Below are 19,000 nucleotides of genomic sequence, written 5' to 3'. Positions count from 1 at the left end.
GGGCGTCAACTGTTACTCTGGGAGACCTCTCAGTGCCTGATTTTAGAGATCTTTGTGAATTTCCTTGTAGCAGAACACCTTGATTTTTTAATGGTAGTTGTCTGCAGCCAAGTCAGTTGGCAATTTTTAAGTCAGTTGGAGGTAGGGGTTGACTTTTCTGTATACCCAATTTCAACCACTTCTGTCCTCAGGAATAGAGTTTATTCCTATCTCTTTCTTGAGCTATAAGTCAGATTTGTTCTAGAAATGATGTTTTGGTTATAAAGTGAAAGTGAAAGTGAAGTCGCTTGGTCATGTCCAACTCTTTGCGACCCCATGGACTATAGCCCACCAGGCTCCTCAGTCCATGGAATTTTCCAGGCAAGAGTACTGGAGTGGGTTGCCATTTCCTTAGTAAGTGGATTGAAGGGGTATTCCAAAAATCTATGTTAGAAATGATTGATTAGGCCCCGGACAGTGGTGAAGGGGGAAGGAAGTACACATAAGAACAAACAATTGAGGGACTTCCTGGTGATCCAGTGGTTAGGAATCTGCCTTTCAGTGCAGGGCACATGGGTTTGATCTTTGGTCAGAGAACTAAGATCCCACATGCTATGGGGCAACTAAGCTGGCAAGCTGCGACTACTGAGGCCTCTGCTCTGGAGAGAAATTCACCCACCACAGTGAAAGAGCCCATGCACCACAACTGACTCAGTGCAGCCAAATAAATATTAATAATTTCTTTAAAAAGACACACAATTTTTTTTAATGAAATGATTGGTATATAGATTATTGGAAATTACTAGCTATAAGGAAATATGTTCCTCTGATGAAGACTAATTTGCAGGACACTTTTTTTCCAGAGCAGTGAATTGCATGAGAAACAAAAGTTTTACTTAAGACAATCAGTCATTGATTTGCAAACAAAACTTCAAGAGATGCAGATGGAGAGAGATGCCATGGCTGACATCAGGTTGGGCTTCGTTACCTGAAATTATTTTAAAGTTTTACTTTTTCTAGAGTAAAATCATTTGTGTGAATCTGAGTTTTATCAATATTATTTCTTTTCTTTCATTTATTTCAAAGACGAAGGGAGAGTCAGTCCCAGGAGGATTTACGAAACCAGCTTCAAAATACAGTTCATGAACTTGAAGCTGCCAAATGCCTTAAGGACGGTATGCTGAAAGACAGCAGCACACAGATAGAGCAGCTAAGAAAGATGATGCTTAGTCATGAGGGAGTGCTTCAAGAAATCCGATCAGTCCTAGTTGACTTTGAAGAAGCCTCAGGCAAGAAAGTATTTGAACAGGACAGCATGTCTACCATCCACTCCAGAAGCATGGCCTCAGCTATTAGTAAAATCCTAAGAGAATTAGACACAGAGATTTCTTATCTTAAAGGGAGAATATTTCCAGTAAGTGGTGAGAACACTATGTCAATTTTATATTAAAATCCATTAAGACAATAATATAAGGCATGTAATTTTCTTAAACTCTTCAAAGTAAGCCAAGTTCTCAATTTAGTTCTCTAAAATAATGGAAGTTACTTCCAGAATGATCTTTCCTAATAAAGGGAGCTAAGTTGTCTGTATAGTTTCATGAGTGTAACCACTGTAAAAGATTTAATAAAATACAGTGATAGAATGTATCTGATTTTAGTATTGCTTCTATTTGCATCTTTCCTTGGAAGAAAAGTTATGACCAACCTAGATAGCATATTCAAAAGCAGAGACATTACTTTGCCGATCTAAGGTCCATCTAGTCAAGGCAATGGTTTTTCCTGTGGTCATGTATGGATGTGAGAGTTGGACTGTGAAGAAGGCTGAGCACCAAAGAATTGATGCTTTTGAACTGTGGTGTTGGAGAAGACTCTTGAGAGTCCCTTGGACTGCAAGGAGATCCATCCAGTCCATCCTAAAGGAGATCAGCCCTGGGATTTCTTTGGAAGGAATGATGCTAAAGCTGAAGCTCCAGTATTTTGACCACCTCATGCGAAGAGTTGACTCATTGGAAAAGACTCTGATGCTGGGAGGGATTAGGGGCAGGAGGAGAAGGGGACGACCCAGGATGAGATGGCTGGATGGCATCACTGACTCGATGGACGTGAGTCTGAGTGAACTCTGGGAGATGGTGATGGACAGGGAGGCCTGGCATGCTGTGATTCATGGGGTCGCACAGAGTTGGACACGACTGAGTGACTGAACTGAACTGAAAGCATTCCTTTAGTTAGAAAATATCTAAATTTTCCAAGGTTTAGATTTACCAGTTCCTCAATCAATATTTCTTTTTTATAACCAGGTAGAGGATCAGCTTGAAGCGCTGAAATCTGAATCACAAAACAAAATGGAGCTACTTCTTCAACAACATCAAGACAGGTAGGTTTCGGCTGAGGTATAGAAGATCATAGTGAAACGATAGCACAAGTCTACAATCTCTCATCAGCAATTCCAATATCTAAAAAGCTCTAAAACACAGATTTTTTTCCCCCATAGATTTGTAGGAAACTCATGTTAAGACACTTATTTGAAAAGTAGGGAAGATGTCATTCAAGACTGTTGCAAAAGGTGATTGAATTAGTGATGAGGCTCAACTCCCAGTCCAGCATGGGCAAATGGGGATTCATAGCCAAGAAGCAGGGTGAGGGGGTCAGTGGGTGGAAAATTACTAGGAGGAGGCATGGGGTGGGAAGTTCTCACTAAACTGACTTAGCAAAATTCTTACTAAGCCTAGGCTTCTAAGTGCCAAGAAGCATCTGACTACACTTTGGTCAAGGTTAGATACTATGTCAGTTTTGTTGGCAAAACCTAATCTGAGCTAATGTTAAGCTTTTTATAGTCTTTTCATGATTTACTGTGAATATTTAAAAACCTACCATTGCATTAGTGATGTCTGGCTTCTGAGACATTTCCATAGATCTCTCTGGGGAAGTCACATGATACTTAGTACTATGCTTTAATACCATCATAACATTTTTTTAAAATTCTGAATTCCAAAGCCTGACTGGCTCCCAAAGGATTTGGATAAAGGATTCTGTATCTAACTTAAATACTTGTCATCAGTTCAGTTCAGTTGCTCAGTCGTGTCCGACTCCTTGCGTCACCATGGACTGCAGCACACTAGGCCTCCCTGTCCATCACCAACTCCCAGAGCTAGATACTTGTCATAAAATGAATAATATAGACAAAGCTAAAACAAAATACCAAATGTGAGTGTTGAAATAATTAATCTTTAGAATAATTCATTATCAGGCAAAGTCTGTATCAAATAACGATCACCATATTCTTTCTATAGGATTGAGCAGTTAATAAGTGAACATGAGGCTGAAATAACAGGACTCACCGAGAAAGCTAGCAGTGCTCGGAGCCAAGCCAACAGTATCCAGAGTCAATTGGAAATCATTCAGTATGTGTGCCTGGTGGTTTGAAGTTGATAGCTATTTATCTTCATTTTATTTTTTATTGATTTTTGTTCTAAGGTCTTTTTAAAAAAATGCTTAATAGTTGATTCTACAAGAAAGTGAAACTTTTCTAACATTCAGGTGAACAGAAAAGATTATTTAACATATGGATAATACTTTATAACCATATCAGAAGTACTATGGCAAGTATTTGGGCCTCTTGGGGTTTGGCTGTTTTAATTTTTGTCTACATTTCAACTGATTGGATAATTGGATAAAACAAACACACACTATGTGTGTGTGTGTGTGTGTGTGTGTGTGTGTGTGTGTGTGTGTGTGTGTGTGTATGTGTAGATGGGCTTCCCAGGTGCCTCAGTAGTAAAGAATCCACCTGCCAATGCAGGAGACACAGGAAATGTGGGTTTGATCCCTGGGTCAGGAAGATCCACTGGAGGAGGAAATGGCAAGCCATTCCAGTATTCTTGCCTGGAAAATCCCATGGACAGAGGGTCCCAGAGGGCTATAGTCTGTGGGGTCACAAAGAGTCAGACATGACTGCGTGATGAGCATGCACATGTGTGTAAATATATATAAATTATAAGTATACAGTGAGTGGGTTTTCAAGGAGTCAGACATGACTTAGTGACTAACAACATACAAATAATTTTATAATTTGCATTCCCATGTTGAAACTTTTTATATGGACATTTTCAGTCATACAGGGAGAAAACTGTAAAATGAACTCCTGTGTATGCATCATCTATGTTTAACAGTTAACATTTTTGAACTTAAGTCTTTAGTAACCAATTTGAAAGATAAAAGACTAGTGGCTATATTAAATAATTAGTGAAAAGTGCCTAAAAGCTAGAGCGCCCTTAGGTATCACACTTACTCTTAATTTGCTAATTGCCCTTGTTGTTGTTCAGTTGCCACTGTTACTGTTAAGTCACTTCAGTCATGTCCGACTCTGTGCGACCCTATAGATGGCAGCCCACCAGGCTCCCCCGTCCCTGGGATCCTCCAGGCAAGAACACTGGAGTGGGTTGCCATTTCCTTCTCTAATGCATGAAAGTGAAAAGTGAAAGTGAAGTCGCTCAGTCGTGTCTGAATCTTAGCGACCCCATGGACTGCAGCCCACCAGGCTCCTCCGTCCATGGGATTCTCCAGACAAGAGTTCAGTTGCCAAGTCATGTCCAATTCTTTGCGACCCTGTGGACTGTCGCACACCAGGCCACCATCTGCCAGAGTTTACCCAAGTTCATGTCCATTGAATCAGTGATACCATCCAACCATCTCATCCTCTGTCATGCTCTTTTCCTTCTGCCTTAGATCTTATTTGCTCTTATTCCCTCTTTAAACCCTTCTTAGAGAGCAAGCAAGAAACCAAAATTCAATGTATATGCGCCAACTGAGTGACCTGGAATCTACTGTGTCTCAACTACGTTCTGAATTAAGGGAAGCCAAAAGGATGTATGAAGACAAGGTGAGTTTAAATTTTGCTGTTCTGCTTCCAGAGACTATTATACACAGAATCAATTAGATAGTTTTTAATGGTTTATTTGAAAATGAGGAATCAAAGCAATCATTTAAAATTAAAAGCAGTTTATAAGATGGGTGCTAAATATCTACATGTTAAATTATACACAGTGTTTGCTCAAATCAATTCTTTCTTAGAAAAGTTTCCTGCATTCTTCAAGCAAGTTTCTAAAAAATTAAAGGATGACATCATTTAAATTACTGCTACAAGGTTTAGCTTTTGCAAGTACTTGGCACCAGCTGTTCTCCCCCTCCCACTGAATACTTTAGGCTATTTCCTCTCTTACTTCAACTCCTCCTTATTAATCATTGTGAGGCTTACAAACTGAATTCACTTCAAGATTAGTCTGAATTAAAAAAAATTAGCAAGCTAAATCTTTATCTCTTATCACACTGTTCCTATTAAAACTAGACATTAATATTTACTACAGTATTCTGTTTTCTCAGTTTCCATAGCTAAAAAGAAACTATTTTCATTATCAACCAATCTTTTGGAGCTTAGGTTTTTGTTGATTTCAAGGACGCAGAATAGTATCCTGTTTTGTGAATACCACCTTTCACCTCCAAAATGCCCTAGTTTGGAAGATAAATCCTTTAGATAGTCATCCTACCTATAAGAGAACCTGCAGGTCTAACCACTTGTAGCCAATTTTTTTACTTCTTAGTTGATTGGGAAAAAATAGAGTATAAGAAAGCTGACAGATTTTCTTTATAACATAATCTAGTTCTACAGGGTAATGGTACAAGGGAAAAAGCTCCTTATGGGAAGAGGCAGTTGAAAAATTGCAGCACTAATTCTTCCAGATATTTTCCTGCCTTTGGGCAACCCCTCCTTTCATTATCGCTGTCACCCCTATGCTGGTCACAGGAGGGGGCTCTTTCTCCTTGGTTCTCTAGTTCAAGACTTCAATTTTAGTTAGTGTTGCACAGCTAAAAGGATAGAAAATTTAGACATGATCTTGCTATAAGGTCTAAACAATAAAGAGTAACGTGAAACTGTATAATCTCAGTTTTAAGATTTGGATCCTCTACAGGGGCTTTCAAACATTTTTGATCACTACCCACACCAAGAAATGTAGTTTTCCATATGATCTAGTATACACAGATACAATCCAAGTACACTTCACAAAATAATACGACACTGGCTCTTTTTCTTCTCTTCAGATACTGATTTGACGCCCACTAAATTGATTTCACGTTTTCCTGGTGGGTTGCAGTGTGAACAACACTGCTCTCGAAAACCTCTTCCTTAGCTCTTGGCCTTGATTCTTGTGTCAGGGTCATTTCAACCACTGCCACCTAGAAGTAGCCTTAAGGAGCCTTAGACTTCTTAAAGGCTAAATCCAAGAAACAAAAGCCCAGACAGATATTTGTTCTTTCCTGCTTCTCTGAGGCCTGCCTTTTGTGTTCTAGTTCAGGATGGACTTTTCCCCTGAAGATGGATAACAGGAATATCCACCCCATTCTGGGCAGATCAAGCCTATTCAATGACTGATACTCATCATACTCAACCCATTCTGAAAAGATTTAATTTTCATTGTTTATTGACAGACCCTTTGAAAAGCCACAAAATATTAAATACTAAGACTTGACTCACCTATCTATCTTACATAATTTGAAATTAATAATAGCTTTCCATTTGTAATGTTGCTTGGAAACAGCCTCTTCATAAGCTGTCACCCAATTGTTTGCTAATCTGCATGTTGTCTGATGTATAACACCATGCTGATCAACCTAAGTTTGGGCATGGTAGGAAATTTTAACAAATATTGACATCTTAACAGTACAAAAATAGTTTTTGTTTTTATAAACACCTATCTCTTTCGCATTGTAGAAGCATTAGCCTCAGATAAATGACTGAAACCTTTTATATGAGGGTTTTGAGGTCATGTAGATACAAACATAGTACTAAAATCATTGTCTTACCTTGCTTTAATGTAAACAATTGATCATGAACAATTTTTACAGTCTTAAAGAGTCAACATTATTGGAAAAAAGGAGGGCATATTAGTTTAATTAATTTTAATCCAGATCACTGAGACTTTTAGTAAAGCGTATTAAGCCTAATCGAGTTGGCACCTAGAATCTCTACAGTAACTCGCTTTAGTCAAGAAACACTGAGAGATGATTATCCTGCTATGTAAATACAGATTTTAATGTCTCTGACCTGAAAAGCATTAAACATACATGGTGTAAAAAAAAAATACATAGTGTAACTAAGCAAAGAAGATCAAACACATTAACAAAAGTATTATATTTTGTGTTCATGAAAAATTCTATTGTTATATTTTTGTTGTGATAAATTGAATGTAGAATTTAAAAAAAACACAGATTCTTTTGTTTAATTTCTTTTATTTTCATTTACCTTGACATTTAATAGGCTAAAGTCTATTTAAACCTTAAAATCTTAAAATTAAATAAAATCTTAAAATTTTATTTTTCCACTGCTGCTGTACGTTTAATATATACAATATATACTGTCCAAATAACAACAAGGAAAAAATACAGCTATGATTAAAAGTGAGATTTGTGGGAAGAGAGACTTATTATTTAAGAGTATGTTGATATTATACATCAACATATTTTATGAGAGGCAGGCAGTGTTAGTATTTTCTCCTGAGGGTCAGATTCCTTCAGAAAAAAATATTTATTATTTTAAAAAATTGATTACATGACAGGGCTGAACAAAACTTTCCCAACTAGAACGCATAAGTATAGAGAAAACTTGTTTAGCCAGACAAGTGTCCCTTCAGATAAGCAAAAGTATTTTCATACTGATGAAAAGTGATGTTTCAAAGAAGACTGTAGACATAGCTTTCAGACATACAAAAGTGTTTTACTGTAATATTTTTTCTATTCTTCTCTTTCCATTTTAGGAGAACCTCCAGAATTCCCCTTTACGAATTTGGACCAGTAGAAGCTGTCACTATTGGCTCTGTAGATTTGGCTTTACTCTTAACTTTCGCTTTTTGATAACAAAAATATCTCACAATCTTGATTCTAAGTTTACTTTTCATACTTTGAAAGCATTTGGGGCTGAATTTCTTACTCAAAAAGTGAAGTTGTAGTAGCACTGGCTGGAGCTGTACCCTGTGCAGGGAGATTCTATGCAAATCTCTGCATAGTTCTGCCAATGCACCTCCATGCTGACCAGCAGCATTCCTTATTATCCCAGAACTGTGTATTTTTGAGCACAGAAAACGAGATAACAATTTGGCACAATTGGTGATATCTAAAATCACTGTACGATTATAATGAGATCCCAGTACTTATTTGTCCAGTGATCCAAAACAAAAAGTAGATTCATAGATGGTGAAAGGGAAAACCAGTGCTGCTATTTAAAAAGAAACGAAAAAGAAAAAAACTAATACATCTCAGATGTCAGTATTTATTCTGGACATTTTAAAAGGCTTTTCTTCATCTTGTTTTTTTACAGCTGTTTGTATCAGCTCAGCTGCTACCTCAATGGTTTTCCCTTTCACTCTCCATTTATCTTTTTGATTGATTAATTAATATAAATATTTTTACTTTTAAAAAGTGAAAGGTAAAAGCAGAGCTATAGCAGTTGAGTCAGTACTGACAACTACAAAACTAATGTTCCTGCAGGGGTCTGGAGGGACATCTGATACTTAGATGGAAAGATACAAGTTCATTCTTTTTCTTTTTTCTTTTATTTTTTTCTTGGTAAAATTTGGTCTCATAGAATTTAGCATTAAATGATTATCCAGAATTTCTTAAAAAGTGAAAACAGACATAAAATAGCAAGTCTTAATTTCAGCTTTTAAACCACACAAATACTTTGCTTAAAGATAGAAATGGTTTTACACCAGACTAGAAGTCTAAAATGTTCATGTTAGTCATAGGAGCAACTTGTAAAATTGAAAGCATTCTTGTTAAATTTAGAGCTCAAATATGGTTCCTTTGAAAATATAGAATTTCAGCTTTATTAATACTGATCTTATATGGAAAAATATTAGAAGCAGAATTGAAAGGAATTTGAAAGATCATCTATAATACTTTTTTCAAATTATAGATGTAAAATTTAGACTCAAATTACAGACTCAGAGACCTTATGTGACAGAAGCTGGTTCAGAACCAGGCTGTTTGACTCTCAACCAGATCATATTGCCTTTCTGATCACATTTGTCTAACCAAAGTAAGAGTTGATGTTTTTTTCCCTCAGTATTCTTAATGTCTTTACTATGTGTGCTGAGTTAGTCTTTCCTAATAACAGTAGAGCTGAAGAGATTGTTTCAACTGATAGTACTCATTTGTCTTAGGAAGCTGCTTGTGTCCCTGAGGATGAATTGTTATAGGAGCACAAGAGTGAAAGTGCTTTTTTATAGGATTATTAGTATCTATGAGCTCATCTCTATCGGTCACCTAATGTTTTACCTAATTCCTGTGAAATACTTTTTTGTATGAAACATGGAATTGATTACAAAGTCAGTTTTGAAATGTATCCAATGTAAATATTAAAATTTATATTCAAATTCCTGTAGGTTGTGATACTACTCTGTTGGTAAATGTGAAACTATTTGATAGTCCTGTATTAGTATGCTCTTAAGTCATGTATGTACGTATGTAAATAAAGACATATATATGTATACACACCCATCTATGTATTCATCCTTACCATTTATCAGAGATAGTAGCATATACATGTTTATATGTAATGAAATTAATATACACGTACCAAATTAATAAATGATGATCTTAAATGAACTTAGTCCAACTTAAAATAGTATCACAAAATGTTAGGCTTGCTCGTATGTTCTCTAAGAAGATTTAATCACAGTTGCATCCAAACCAGTCAGTAAGTTTTATTCTTGACTGTGGATTTGGAAGCCTACTCAGTAGCTGCCTTAGAAGTAAGGAATATGTAGCATTTATGCAGACATGAAAGGTTTTTTGTTATTGGAAAGTGGTGATGAAATGTTATTATAGGTATCACATTAAAGGTTAGGTATCACTATATAACACTCAGTATCAGTAGTTTTTCATTATTTTAATATCTGTGTCTAAGTAATGAGTTTATGTAGCTGTGCTCAATTACAAACTCAGAATCTCCATTGTCAGAGATCTTAACCTCTTAGCCTGCAGCCCCAGGTTAAGAGCTGTAGCGATTCTGTTTACAGCGATGGCCCTTCTGGCATATGTCATAGAAATGCATGGTCACACAGATCTGACAGCTGCCTGTCTGTAAGAGAGAACTACATCTATACAGTTCTTTAAATTAGTATTCTTATCCCACTTGATAGTTAGAAAAAATGAGGATTGTATTATTTTATATATATACATATATATAAAAATTTGTGTATCCTTTCAAAATAGGGTGACTAACAGTGACGATAACTATAAACTTGTTACCATGCATTGTTTTATAGTCAGTGCCTTTATTTTTGAAACTAATGTTCTGAAACAAAATAGCACTTCTAAGTATAATATAGTTAATTTGTGTGGGCTTTGTAGAATGTTCTTTATGCCACATAAAGCTTCCTTAAATACCAAATTATAGAACTCATTTTCACAGAAGATGGATTTTGAATAGTGTGATGGTGAGAGTGGCATATTACAGACAACGGCTGAATCTCACAGTACCAAGTACTTCATTTTGGTCAGTTTGTCTGGCTGACTTCTACATAGATTTTAAGTTTAGAAAACTTTGCAAAATACATCACAATTTTGTCTACAAAATACATCACAAAATGAACTCTTATTCTTGCCCCCCAAATGATACCATTGCCCCAAGTAATACTGTTTGTTTTCCAAAGACTGTATTTATTTTATATTACTCATTGACGTAGTCAGATTCATTTGTGCTTTCCTTGTAGATAGAAGAGCTGGAGAAGCAGTTAGTTCTCGCAAACTCAGAGCTAACTGAGGCACGGACGGAACGTGATCAGTTCAGTCAGGAATCTGGAAATCTGGACGACCAACTTCAAAAGCTCTTGGTAAGAAGGTGCTCTGAAATATGAATGAGATTAATTCTGGGAAGTTTTACCACCGTATTTCACAAAACTAGTTTCAAATTCCAAATTTTACAACATATCTGTACATTTACATACAACACAGCATCCTGGACACTATTCAAGTTTTACGTGTGAAATATAATATTGTATAAGCACAACTCTTAGGGCTTACAAGTTGGGTGAAGGTAATCTTTGAATAGCCATAGTCTTTCCGTTAGGTACTGTGTTCTGCTAAACTGAAGTAGGGTTGAGTGTTCATTTCAAAACCAAACAACATTCAAAACACATACAAATCATGTATAAAGAAAAGTTAAATGCAAATTTAGGTAAAAAAAATTTTTTTAGGAAGAAAAGAGGATTCCAATGGTAGTGAAGCAGTTTCTGCCCTCCATTAGGGGTACTACAGGCTGAGAAATTTAGGAAAGGTGATGTTGGTACCCCTTCATGCGATAATTGTTAGAGTTCCTGTAGAACAGGATTCTCTCCCCACCAAACCTTACCTCAGGCTACAGGGCCCTCAGCTGCTGGAGTGTCCTTCACAGGCTAACCGGGGCTTGATGAGCACATGCTCAAGGGAGAGCTGACTCTAAACTGCGGGATAATCCTCACTTCTCTCCCTCCTGTTCCGTGTTTCCCAGCATCCTCATATCTAATCTGGGCTCTAGTCCATTGAGAGTTACTTGCAATGCTAGAAATTATAAGTCAACAAAATGTTAGTTTTCTAGGAAATCATAGTTCTTTATCTAAAATCATTAAAAAAGAATCCAATTCCAAGATCAAAGTCTTGTCAAATCACATAGAAACTCCAAAGATGATGTAAGGAGAAAAAGAGTTTGAAAACCAATGTGTAACACAAGGGGGAAGGCTGACGTCCCTTCCTGTAGGCCGACCTACATAAGCGAGAGAAGGAGCTGAGTCTGGAGAAGGAGCAGAACAAGAGGCTGTGGGACCGGGACACGGGCAACAGCATCACCATCGACCACCTGCGGCGGGAACTGGACGACAGGAACATGGAGGTGCAGCGCCTGGAGGCCTTGCTCAAGGCCATGAAGAGCGAGTGTCAGGGCCAGATGGAGCGGCAGGTGAGGCCGGGCCTCCCCGGGGAGAGCTGTGGGCTCTGAGAGCAAGATATGTAACCTGGGTGTTTATTTCTGTGGTTCTGGCCTCTTGTTAAACTTCATCTCACTTTTGTCCATTGTTGAGTAATGAAACTCTCATCCAGTTGCCTTTTCATTTCACCTGGAAATTGGTAACCTAATAATCCTAATAATAGAAAAACATCAGACCATAGGGAGATCTGGGCTTCATCTGAGATCTGTGGCTCAAACAGAAAAGAATCTGCCTGCAATGTGGGAGGCCTGGGTTCTATCCCATGGTAACCCACTCCAGTATTCTTGCCTGGAGAATCCACATGGACAGTGGAGCCTGGTGGGCTACAGTTCGTGGGGTTGCAAAGAGTCGGGCACGACTGAGCAACTAAGCGCATAGGGAGATCTAAGGAAAAGCAAGGTTGAAGGTTTCCAGTGGATTTTTTTGTTTCTCCTTCCCCAGAGAGGCTTTCCCCTCCTTTCCTCCCAAACTGATTAGGAATGATAGATATGCAGGCTGGGTGCACTCCAGTTCAGCACCCCAGGAGTGACATGTGGAGTGCTGTGTGAGCACCAGTGTACCTTCAAGACAGGAAGGACATAGTTTCAATGCCTGCCATAATTGCCAAAAGAGCTTCCTCAAATGAAAAAGCAAACCAAAGGGACCAGCCTTGGGCTAGACCCAGGCAAAGTCATCTTCTTATTCTCTGGTCCAACCCAGGCAGGAGGAAAGCTGCAAGGAGCACCTGGCGGTTAGAATCTTGCGCTGTGCTGTGCTCAGTCGCTCAGTCATGTCTGACTCTTTGAGATCCCATGGACTATATAGCCCACCAGGCTTCTCTGTCCATGGGATTCTCCAGGCAAAAATACTAGAGTGGGTTGCCATGCCCTCCTCCAGGGGATCTCCCTGACCCAGAGACTGAACCCAGGTCTCCCACATTGTGGGCAGATTCTTTACCATCTAAGCCACCAGGGAAGCTGAAGGGTACTAGAGTGGGTGGCCAATCCCTTTTCCAGGGGATCTTCCCAACACAGGAATCAAACCAGGGTCTCCTGCATTGCAGGCAGATTCTTTACTGTGTGAGCCACCAGGGAAGCCCAATTAGAATCTTACTCTTTGTCAAACAAGGACCAGAGAATGTGAATGTACATTGGATAAAAGCCATCATTCACTTTTCCCTCAAAGGTGGAATTAAGGAGGAGGGAAACAAAGGATAGCTGTCTTCACTCTTACCCACTTTCCACTGTTGCCAGTGTCGTCCTAATATAAATTGGTGTGGAAAACTTCCTCAGAGGACCCTTGCCGAGCTCGTCCCCACCCTACAACACCATTCTGGATGAGCGTTGTTATTTAATTAAGGCCTCTCCACCTTGATCTAATTAACACAAGTTAGTCTTCTGTCTGTATGAAGTTCTGAGAGCAGAACGATTGAGGTACTGTCATATTCATGATTTCATCTTCTTGAGCTAACTTGTCAGATCTCTTGAGACCTCTCCCTGTCTGCCTAAATCCGTGCAATTCTTCTTTAACAATCAGATGGCAGCCATTCAGGGAAAGAATGAAAGTCTAGAAAAAGTGTCCTCCTTGACTGCTCAGCTTGAATCCACCAAAGAGATGCTCCGCAAAGTGGTGGAAGAGTTGACAGCCAAGAAGATGACCCTGGAGAGCTCGGAGAGGACCGTGTCGGACCTGACAGCTTCCCTCCAAGAAAAGGAGCGAGCCATCGAGGCCACCAACTCAGAAATCACGAAGCTGCGCTCCCGGGTGGACTTGAAGTTGCAGGAGCTGCAGCACCTGAAGAATGAAGGGGATCACCTCCGAAACGTGCAGACAGAGTGCGAGGCCCTCCGGCTGCAGATGGCAGAGAAGGACAAAGTGATCGAGATCCTGCGACAGCAGATCGAGAACATGACGCAGCTGGTGGGCCAGCACGGGCGCACGGCCGGCGCTATGCAAGTGGAGAAAGCTCAGCTGGAGAAGGAGATCAATGACAGGAGGCTGGAGCTACAGGAAGTTAAGGTCTGTAGAGTGTTTTGGTGGTTTAGCTTCTGAAATATCTCTTTTCTCCCGTAAGTCTGACCTAATTGACCAGAAGTAGGTTCTGTAAAGATAGTTGTAGACACTCCAAAATTGTTTGCAAGTGTTTTTGTCAGTGTGCATGTGTGCTTTTGTGAGGAAGTTCCCACACTTTTCTTAAATTCCTCAAGGAGTGGCCCCCAAATGGTTCAGAAGTGCTGATACAAAAGAGAAAAATCAGAAAATCCAGCTTCTTGACGCAGTCTGTCGTGATCGCGTAGTTTGAGAAAGCATTTTGTCCCCCTTCAGACAGACCTAACTTTGAGCCCCGTCTCGCCGCTCAGTAGCTGTAAAGCACTGGACTGTGTGCTGAATGTTGGCTTCTATGTCTGCAAACCAGAATGTAAAACAAAACACCCCCGAATCTTATTGGATTATTTGAGGCTTAAATGAGAAAGTGTATATCAAGGATTTAGCTTGGTTCCTGGTCTGTGGAAGACGTTTAGAAAATATTAGTTCCCTTCCCCCATTCCACTCTCCACCTGAGCTTTACCGTACTGCGTTTGTACCTGTTACAGCCTGGGTCACATTCTATATTGCACTGTGTATGCGCACGTGCGTGTGTGTGTGGGGGTGGGTGGGTATGTGGTGTGTGCGTGTGTGTGTGTGTAAATAGCAATTTCTCCTCTTCCCTGTAAGACTGAAGACCTCTTCAAGCAGGGCACACATCTTCATCTTTGTACCCCTGCCCCTGACTTTGTGCCATGTACCCAGAAGGTGCTCAGTAAATGTTTATCAGAATTTAAAACTATTGAATGAATTTTTAAAAATTCAGTTTCCCAAGCTTTATATTACTTTTATCTGCCATGGTAACTAGTAGGAAACAAATCACGTATAATTAATTTTTTCTTTTGGTTTTGTTGGAATATAATTGACATACAATACTGTTTGAGTTTAAGGGATACAGCATAATGGCTTAATTTACACATATTGTGCAATGATTACAACAATAAGTTAACATCTATCATCTCATATAGATTTAAAAAAACAATATTTTTCCCTTATGATGATTTATGACAAAGAAAGAATCTAAAAATCAGCAAAGGGGAAAATCCACCCAAAGGAAACCAGGCATAAGGTTCCTCTCCTGCAGTCGGGCACAAGATGCTTAACCCCGCCAGCAATATAGTGTGACAACATGTGTCAGATGTTGCCAACCCAGGGGGGTTCATCAGAGGCTCAGTGGACAGAGTTTTTATACTGGGAGCTGATCGTATAGGCTGTCCTTACCAGGGAGGGGAATACAGTCTTCTGAAAGGAAAGCAAGGGTCCAGCGTAAATTGTTTCACTTGAAGAACAGTTTTTAGGCAGAGTGGGTTAGACTGATGGGACCCCCTCCCCAAATCCAAGTTTTCAGTACCGCCAACAGCCACCCTGACTAGAAGCTTTCATCAGGGCAGTGGTCAGGCTCTCTTCCACACACCACCTTAGCTCCAGTAGCAGCCCCCTCCCTATGTTCATTCTCTACCCTCTCACCTTTTCCGTTCTTTTCCCGTCATCAATGTCATCTGGTCATTCAATATTTGTTGCGGTCTGTCTCCTCTCACGAGAATGTAAAAGCCCCATGAGGACAAGGACATTGTTTACTGCGATACATGGTCAGGGCAGGGGGAGCCGGGTTGGGGAGGGGCCGTGGGAGTAAAACCTGAGTAGGTGCTCACCTAGGGCCTTACCTGCAAACCATCCTCAACGCGTAAAATGGAGTCTCGTATAGTTAGGTGCCTGGTACGTTTTTACTTTTTTTAATGAATGAATATATAGAATAGGAATAATGAAGGGCTGTAGCCAGTGATACTGGGAATTGGTATCTATGGTTAAAAGAAAGGTAAAATACTCCTTTTGTTTTCCCACTTCTTATTGCTGCTTTATATTTTATTTTTTTATTTCTTGCTCTGTCCTTTGTATTTATCCCTACATTTAGATTTTGAAAGATAAAAAAGATGCAAAGGTACGGGAGCTTGAAGCCAGAGTGAGTGACCTGGAATTGGAAAAGGTGAAGCTGGTGAACGCAGGCTCCGAGAGGCTCCGTGCAGTGAAAGACATCAAGCAAGAGAGAGACCATTTATTAAGTGAGGTGAAAGCTAGTAGGAACGAGTTAAACAGCCTTACCGGTACGTGACTCCAGTTCAAACTCTGCCGAAAATAGGAGTGCTGTCCGTGGCGTTCCACGAGGATACTAGGACTGTTGTGACAGAATGGGCCCTCATCCAGTGATACAGACATGGATAATTATGCTGTCCCTGCACACACGTCTCATCACCCGAAACCCTGACACTTCCCCATGAAGTGCTCCCAGAGCGTGCACTCATTAACCATTAACTTTAGTCAGCCCTCAGTGTCCATGAAATTCTGCACTGTGTTTCCAAGGGGAGAGTGAGAGAAGTGGAAACCTCGAGTCCTCTGAGTCAGATAGCTTGATTAGAGGTGTAATAATGAAGCCACACATGTAAATAGACTTATGCAAATTTCTTGGACAATTCCAAGGCTTTAAATTTTAAGGTGAAAATACCCTCAGTTCACTGTTAGTATGGTGCAGGTGATATCTACTTCACACGCATACACACATACACGCACATGCGTATGTCAGTGATTGCTGAGCATTTACTATGCCAGATGCTGAGACAGGCCCTGGGAACAACAGTGAGGCTCCACGTTAGTTGGAAGCCAGACCTGTGTAGAATGTATCACGTGCGGTGGATGAAGCACACTGGCTGGGTGGTGGGTAGAGATGCGGGAGAGGGAGGGAATCAGGCTCCTGTCGCAGGTGACACCTGGGTTCGATGGAGGAATAGGAATTTGGCAGGTGGAAAGGAGGTAGAAGGGCAGTCCAGGTGGAAAGAACATGATGGGCAAAAGCAGGAAGGCATGAAGTAACACAGTGCAACCTCAGAAACACTTATGGGAGTAGAGGTGCAAAGGCACAAGAACTAAGAAATGAGGCAGAATGGATAGGCAGAGCCAGACAGTGTGGAGCCGGCAAGAGATACTGAGTAAGAGATTGTTGTCACCAAATTTACATGTTAGAAGGACAGAGTCAGCAGGTAAGAAGAGAAAGGCAAGCCTAAAGGAACAGAGGCCAGCCAGCTAAGGAGAAGCTTGCAGTGGTCCCAGGGAGAGGCGATGAGAACCTGAACTGAGGCAGTATAATGAGGATGAGAGGAGAGGGAAGACTTAGGCAAGGTTTTGGAGATTGAGTCACCAGTAAATGATCAGAGCGGTTGTGTGTGTGCTTCTGATTTTAAATTTGTAGTATTGGGAGAACAATGATACCAACATCTGAGAAAATGAAATCAAGAGGGATTAACTTACAGGCAGGAGGGTGAGGCAATCAGTGTGAGACCATTGGTCTGCGGGCACCAGGGCATCCACGTGAAAGTATCCGGAGAGACGGGGTTAGATCTCAGCAGAGAGGTCTTGACTCTGCTGGTTCCCTTTATAAGTAAATCTATCTATCATATATAAATAGGCAAGTGTAAATAAATGGATAGTTGAATGTGTGTGTGTGTTCTTGTGTATGAATGATGAATGCCAGGTATTTTGATAGTTACTGGAGATAAAAAATCAGGTAAAACACGTGGCAGTGTCGGGTTACTTACCGGGTCATGGAGATCCATCTGCCTACAAATGGTGGCCAAATCTGTTGTGGTGGGTATGATTATCCCAGAAGGTTTAAGAGGAAATAGATGTGAGCCAATTACACACTGGCTGGAAGAAAAGCAATGAATAATAAGAGTAAAAGAGGGCGACCCACCCGAGCAGATTAAAAAGAGTTAGATCCCTGAAAATGTGTGTGTACATCTCATTTCTGTAACAAATGATGATGTAACTAAGTGGGGTCTCTTTCAGCTCCAGAATTCTGTGATCATTAATTACAAATAAAATAAGCTTTATAACAATGAAGTAGAAAAAAATTAACCAACTATTATTGCTTATCATGTTGTACAGAGGACTATGAAGTCTTAAAAAGGAACTTTCGAAACAAAAGTGAAGAAATGGAAACTACTACTAATAAGCTGAAAATGCAATTAAAATCTGCACAGTCTGAGCTGGAGCAAACAAGAAATACTTTAAAGTCAATGGAAGGATCTGATGGTCATGGTATGCTTCAGAAGATCTTTTCCTTTTGTTTTTATTCCCTTGGTATAGATTTAATAAAACGCAAACTGGATTCATTGCTTTCCACTTCTTCACAGTGAAGCATGGTGTGAGAGACATACAACAGTAGATATCACTGATGGTTGTTACATCGCTGTTATAATTCCCAGTGGTTTTGAGGGAAATTGACATTTGCTTAATTTATTCCTTAAGTATCTGAATCTTTCTTTTTCTTTAGCTATTTCAATAATTTCTAACAAACCTCAATGTCCATAAATGCCAAGTAATTGTTTTTGAGGAAGTGTTGATATAAATACAGATCACCAATAATTTTCATTCATCAGCCTATTTTTCACATTTACTGTCTTCATAAACTGTGTGCCTATGGCTATTTGTCCATTCCTGACTCCTCCGCTGAGTTGAAGATGGGAGGATGCCCTGGGAGTTGACCTGCTAGGATGAGGGGTCCCTTCTCACCACTTTACACCTGTTCCCTTTTCACCTTGCTGCCCATATTAATTCAGAGGGAAGGTTAGTTGCTGTTTAAATCATATTATTCCTATCATTGTTAGTATGGCTGTGTTAGCTGACTATAAGAATAAAGATTTAATTAAAGACTACATTTTCTATTTCTCAATATTCTTTCATGTCAAAAGATTTATGTTTGTGCTCACTTCAACAGCACATATACCAAAATTGGAATGATACTGAAAAGATTACCATGGCCCTTGCCCAAAGATGGCACAGAAATTCTTGAAGTGTCCATATTTTGTGCAGTCCTCAGAGATTCAGCTCTGTCTTTGCTGGTAAACATAAAATGGTGGGGCGTGGAGAGCTCACTCCAGAGGCCCACCTGG

General features: G+C 39.7%; 1 protein-coding gene and 1 non-coding gene across 2 annotated transcripts in view; both read left to right on the top strand.

The window, feature by feature from the left end:
* Positions 1–19,000, top strand: part of CCDC158 (coiled-coil domain containing 158) — a 63,705-nt gene that overhangs the window by 8,037 nt on the left and 36,668 nt on the right. The window contains exons 3-12 of the mRNA XM_068975610.1: positions 843–952; positions 1,066–1,393; positions 2,277–2,353; positions 3,270–3,380; positions 4,744–4,858; positions 10,746–10,865; positions 11,768–11,965; positions 13,509–13,991; positions 15,970–16,159; positions 17,994–18,146. Of these exons, the coding sequence (XP_068831711.1) occupies positions 843–952; positions 1,066–1,393; positions 2,277–2,353; positions 3,270–3,380; positions 4,744–4,858; positions 10,746–10,865; positions 11,768–11,965; positions 13,509–13,991; positions 15,970–16,159; positions 17,994–18,146 (1,885 nt within the window). The remainder of the gene's footprint in view (positions 1–842; positions 953–1,065; positions 1,394–2,276; positions 2,354–3,269; positions 3,381–4,743; positions 4,859–10,745; positions 10,866–11,767; positions 11,966–13,508; positions 13,992–15,969; positions 16,160–17,993; positions 18,147–19,000) is intronic.
* On the top strand, positions 18,810–18,916 carry LOC138082508 (U6 spliceosomal RNA). The gene has a single exon (XR_011145135.1). It is a non-coding gene; the product is annotated as a U6 spliceosomal RNA (small nuclear RNA).

This window comes from Capricornis sumatraensis, chromosome 7 (genome assembly GCF_032405125.1).
Source record: "Capricornis sumatraensis isolate serow.1 chromosome 7, serow.2, whole genome shotgun sequence".
In the NCBI taxonomy this organism is placed as follows: Eukaryota; Metazoa; Chordata; class Mammalia; order Artiodactyla; family Bovidae; genus Capricornis; species Capricornis sumatraensis.
The sequence above is the reverse complement of the archived record's forward strand: the minus strand, read 5'-3'. Positions and strand labels throughout refer to the sequence as shown.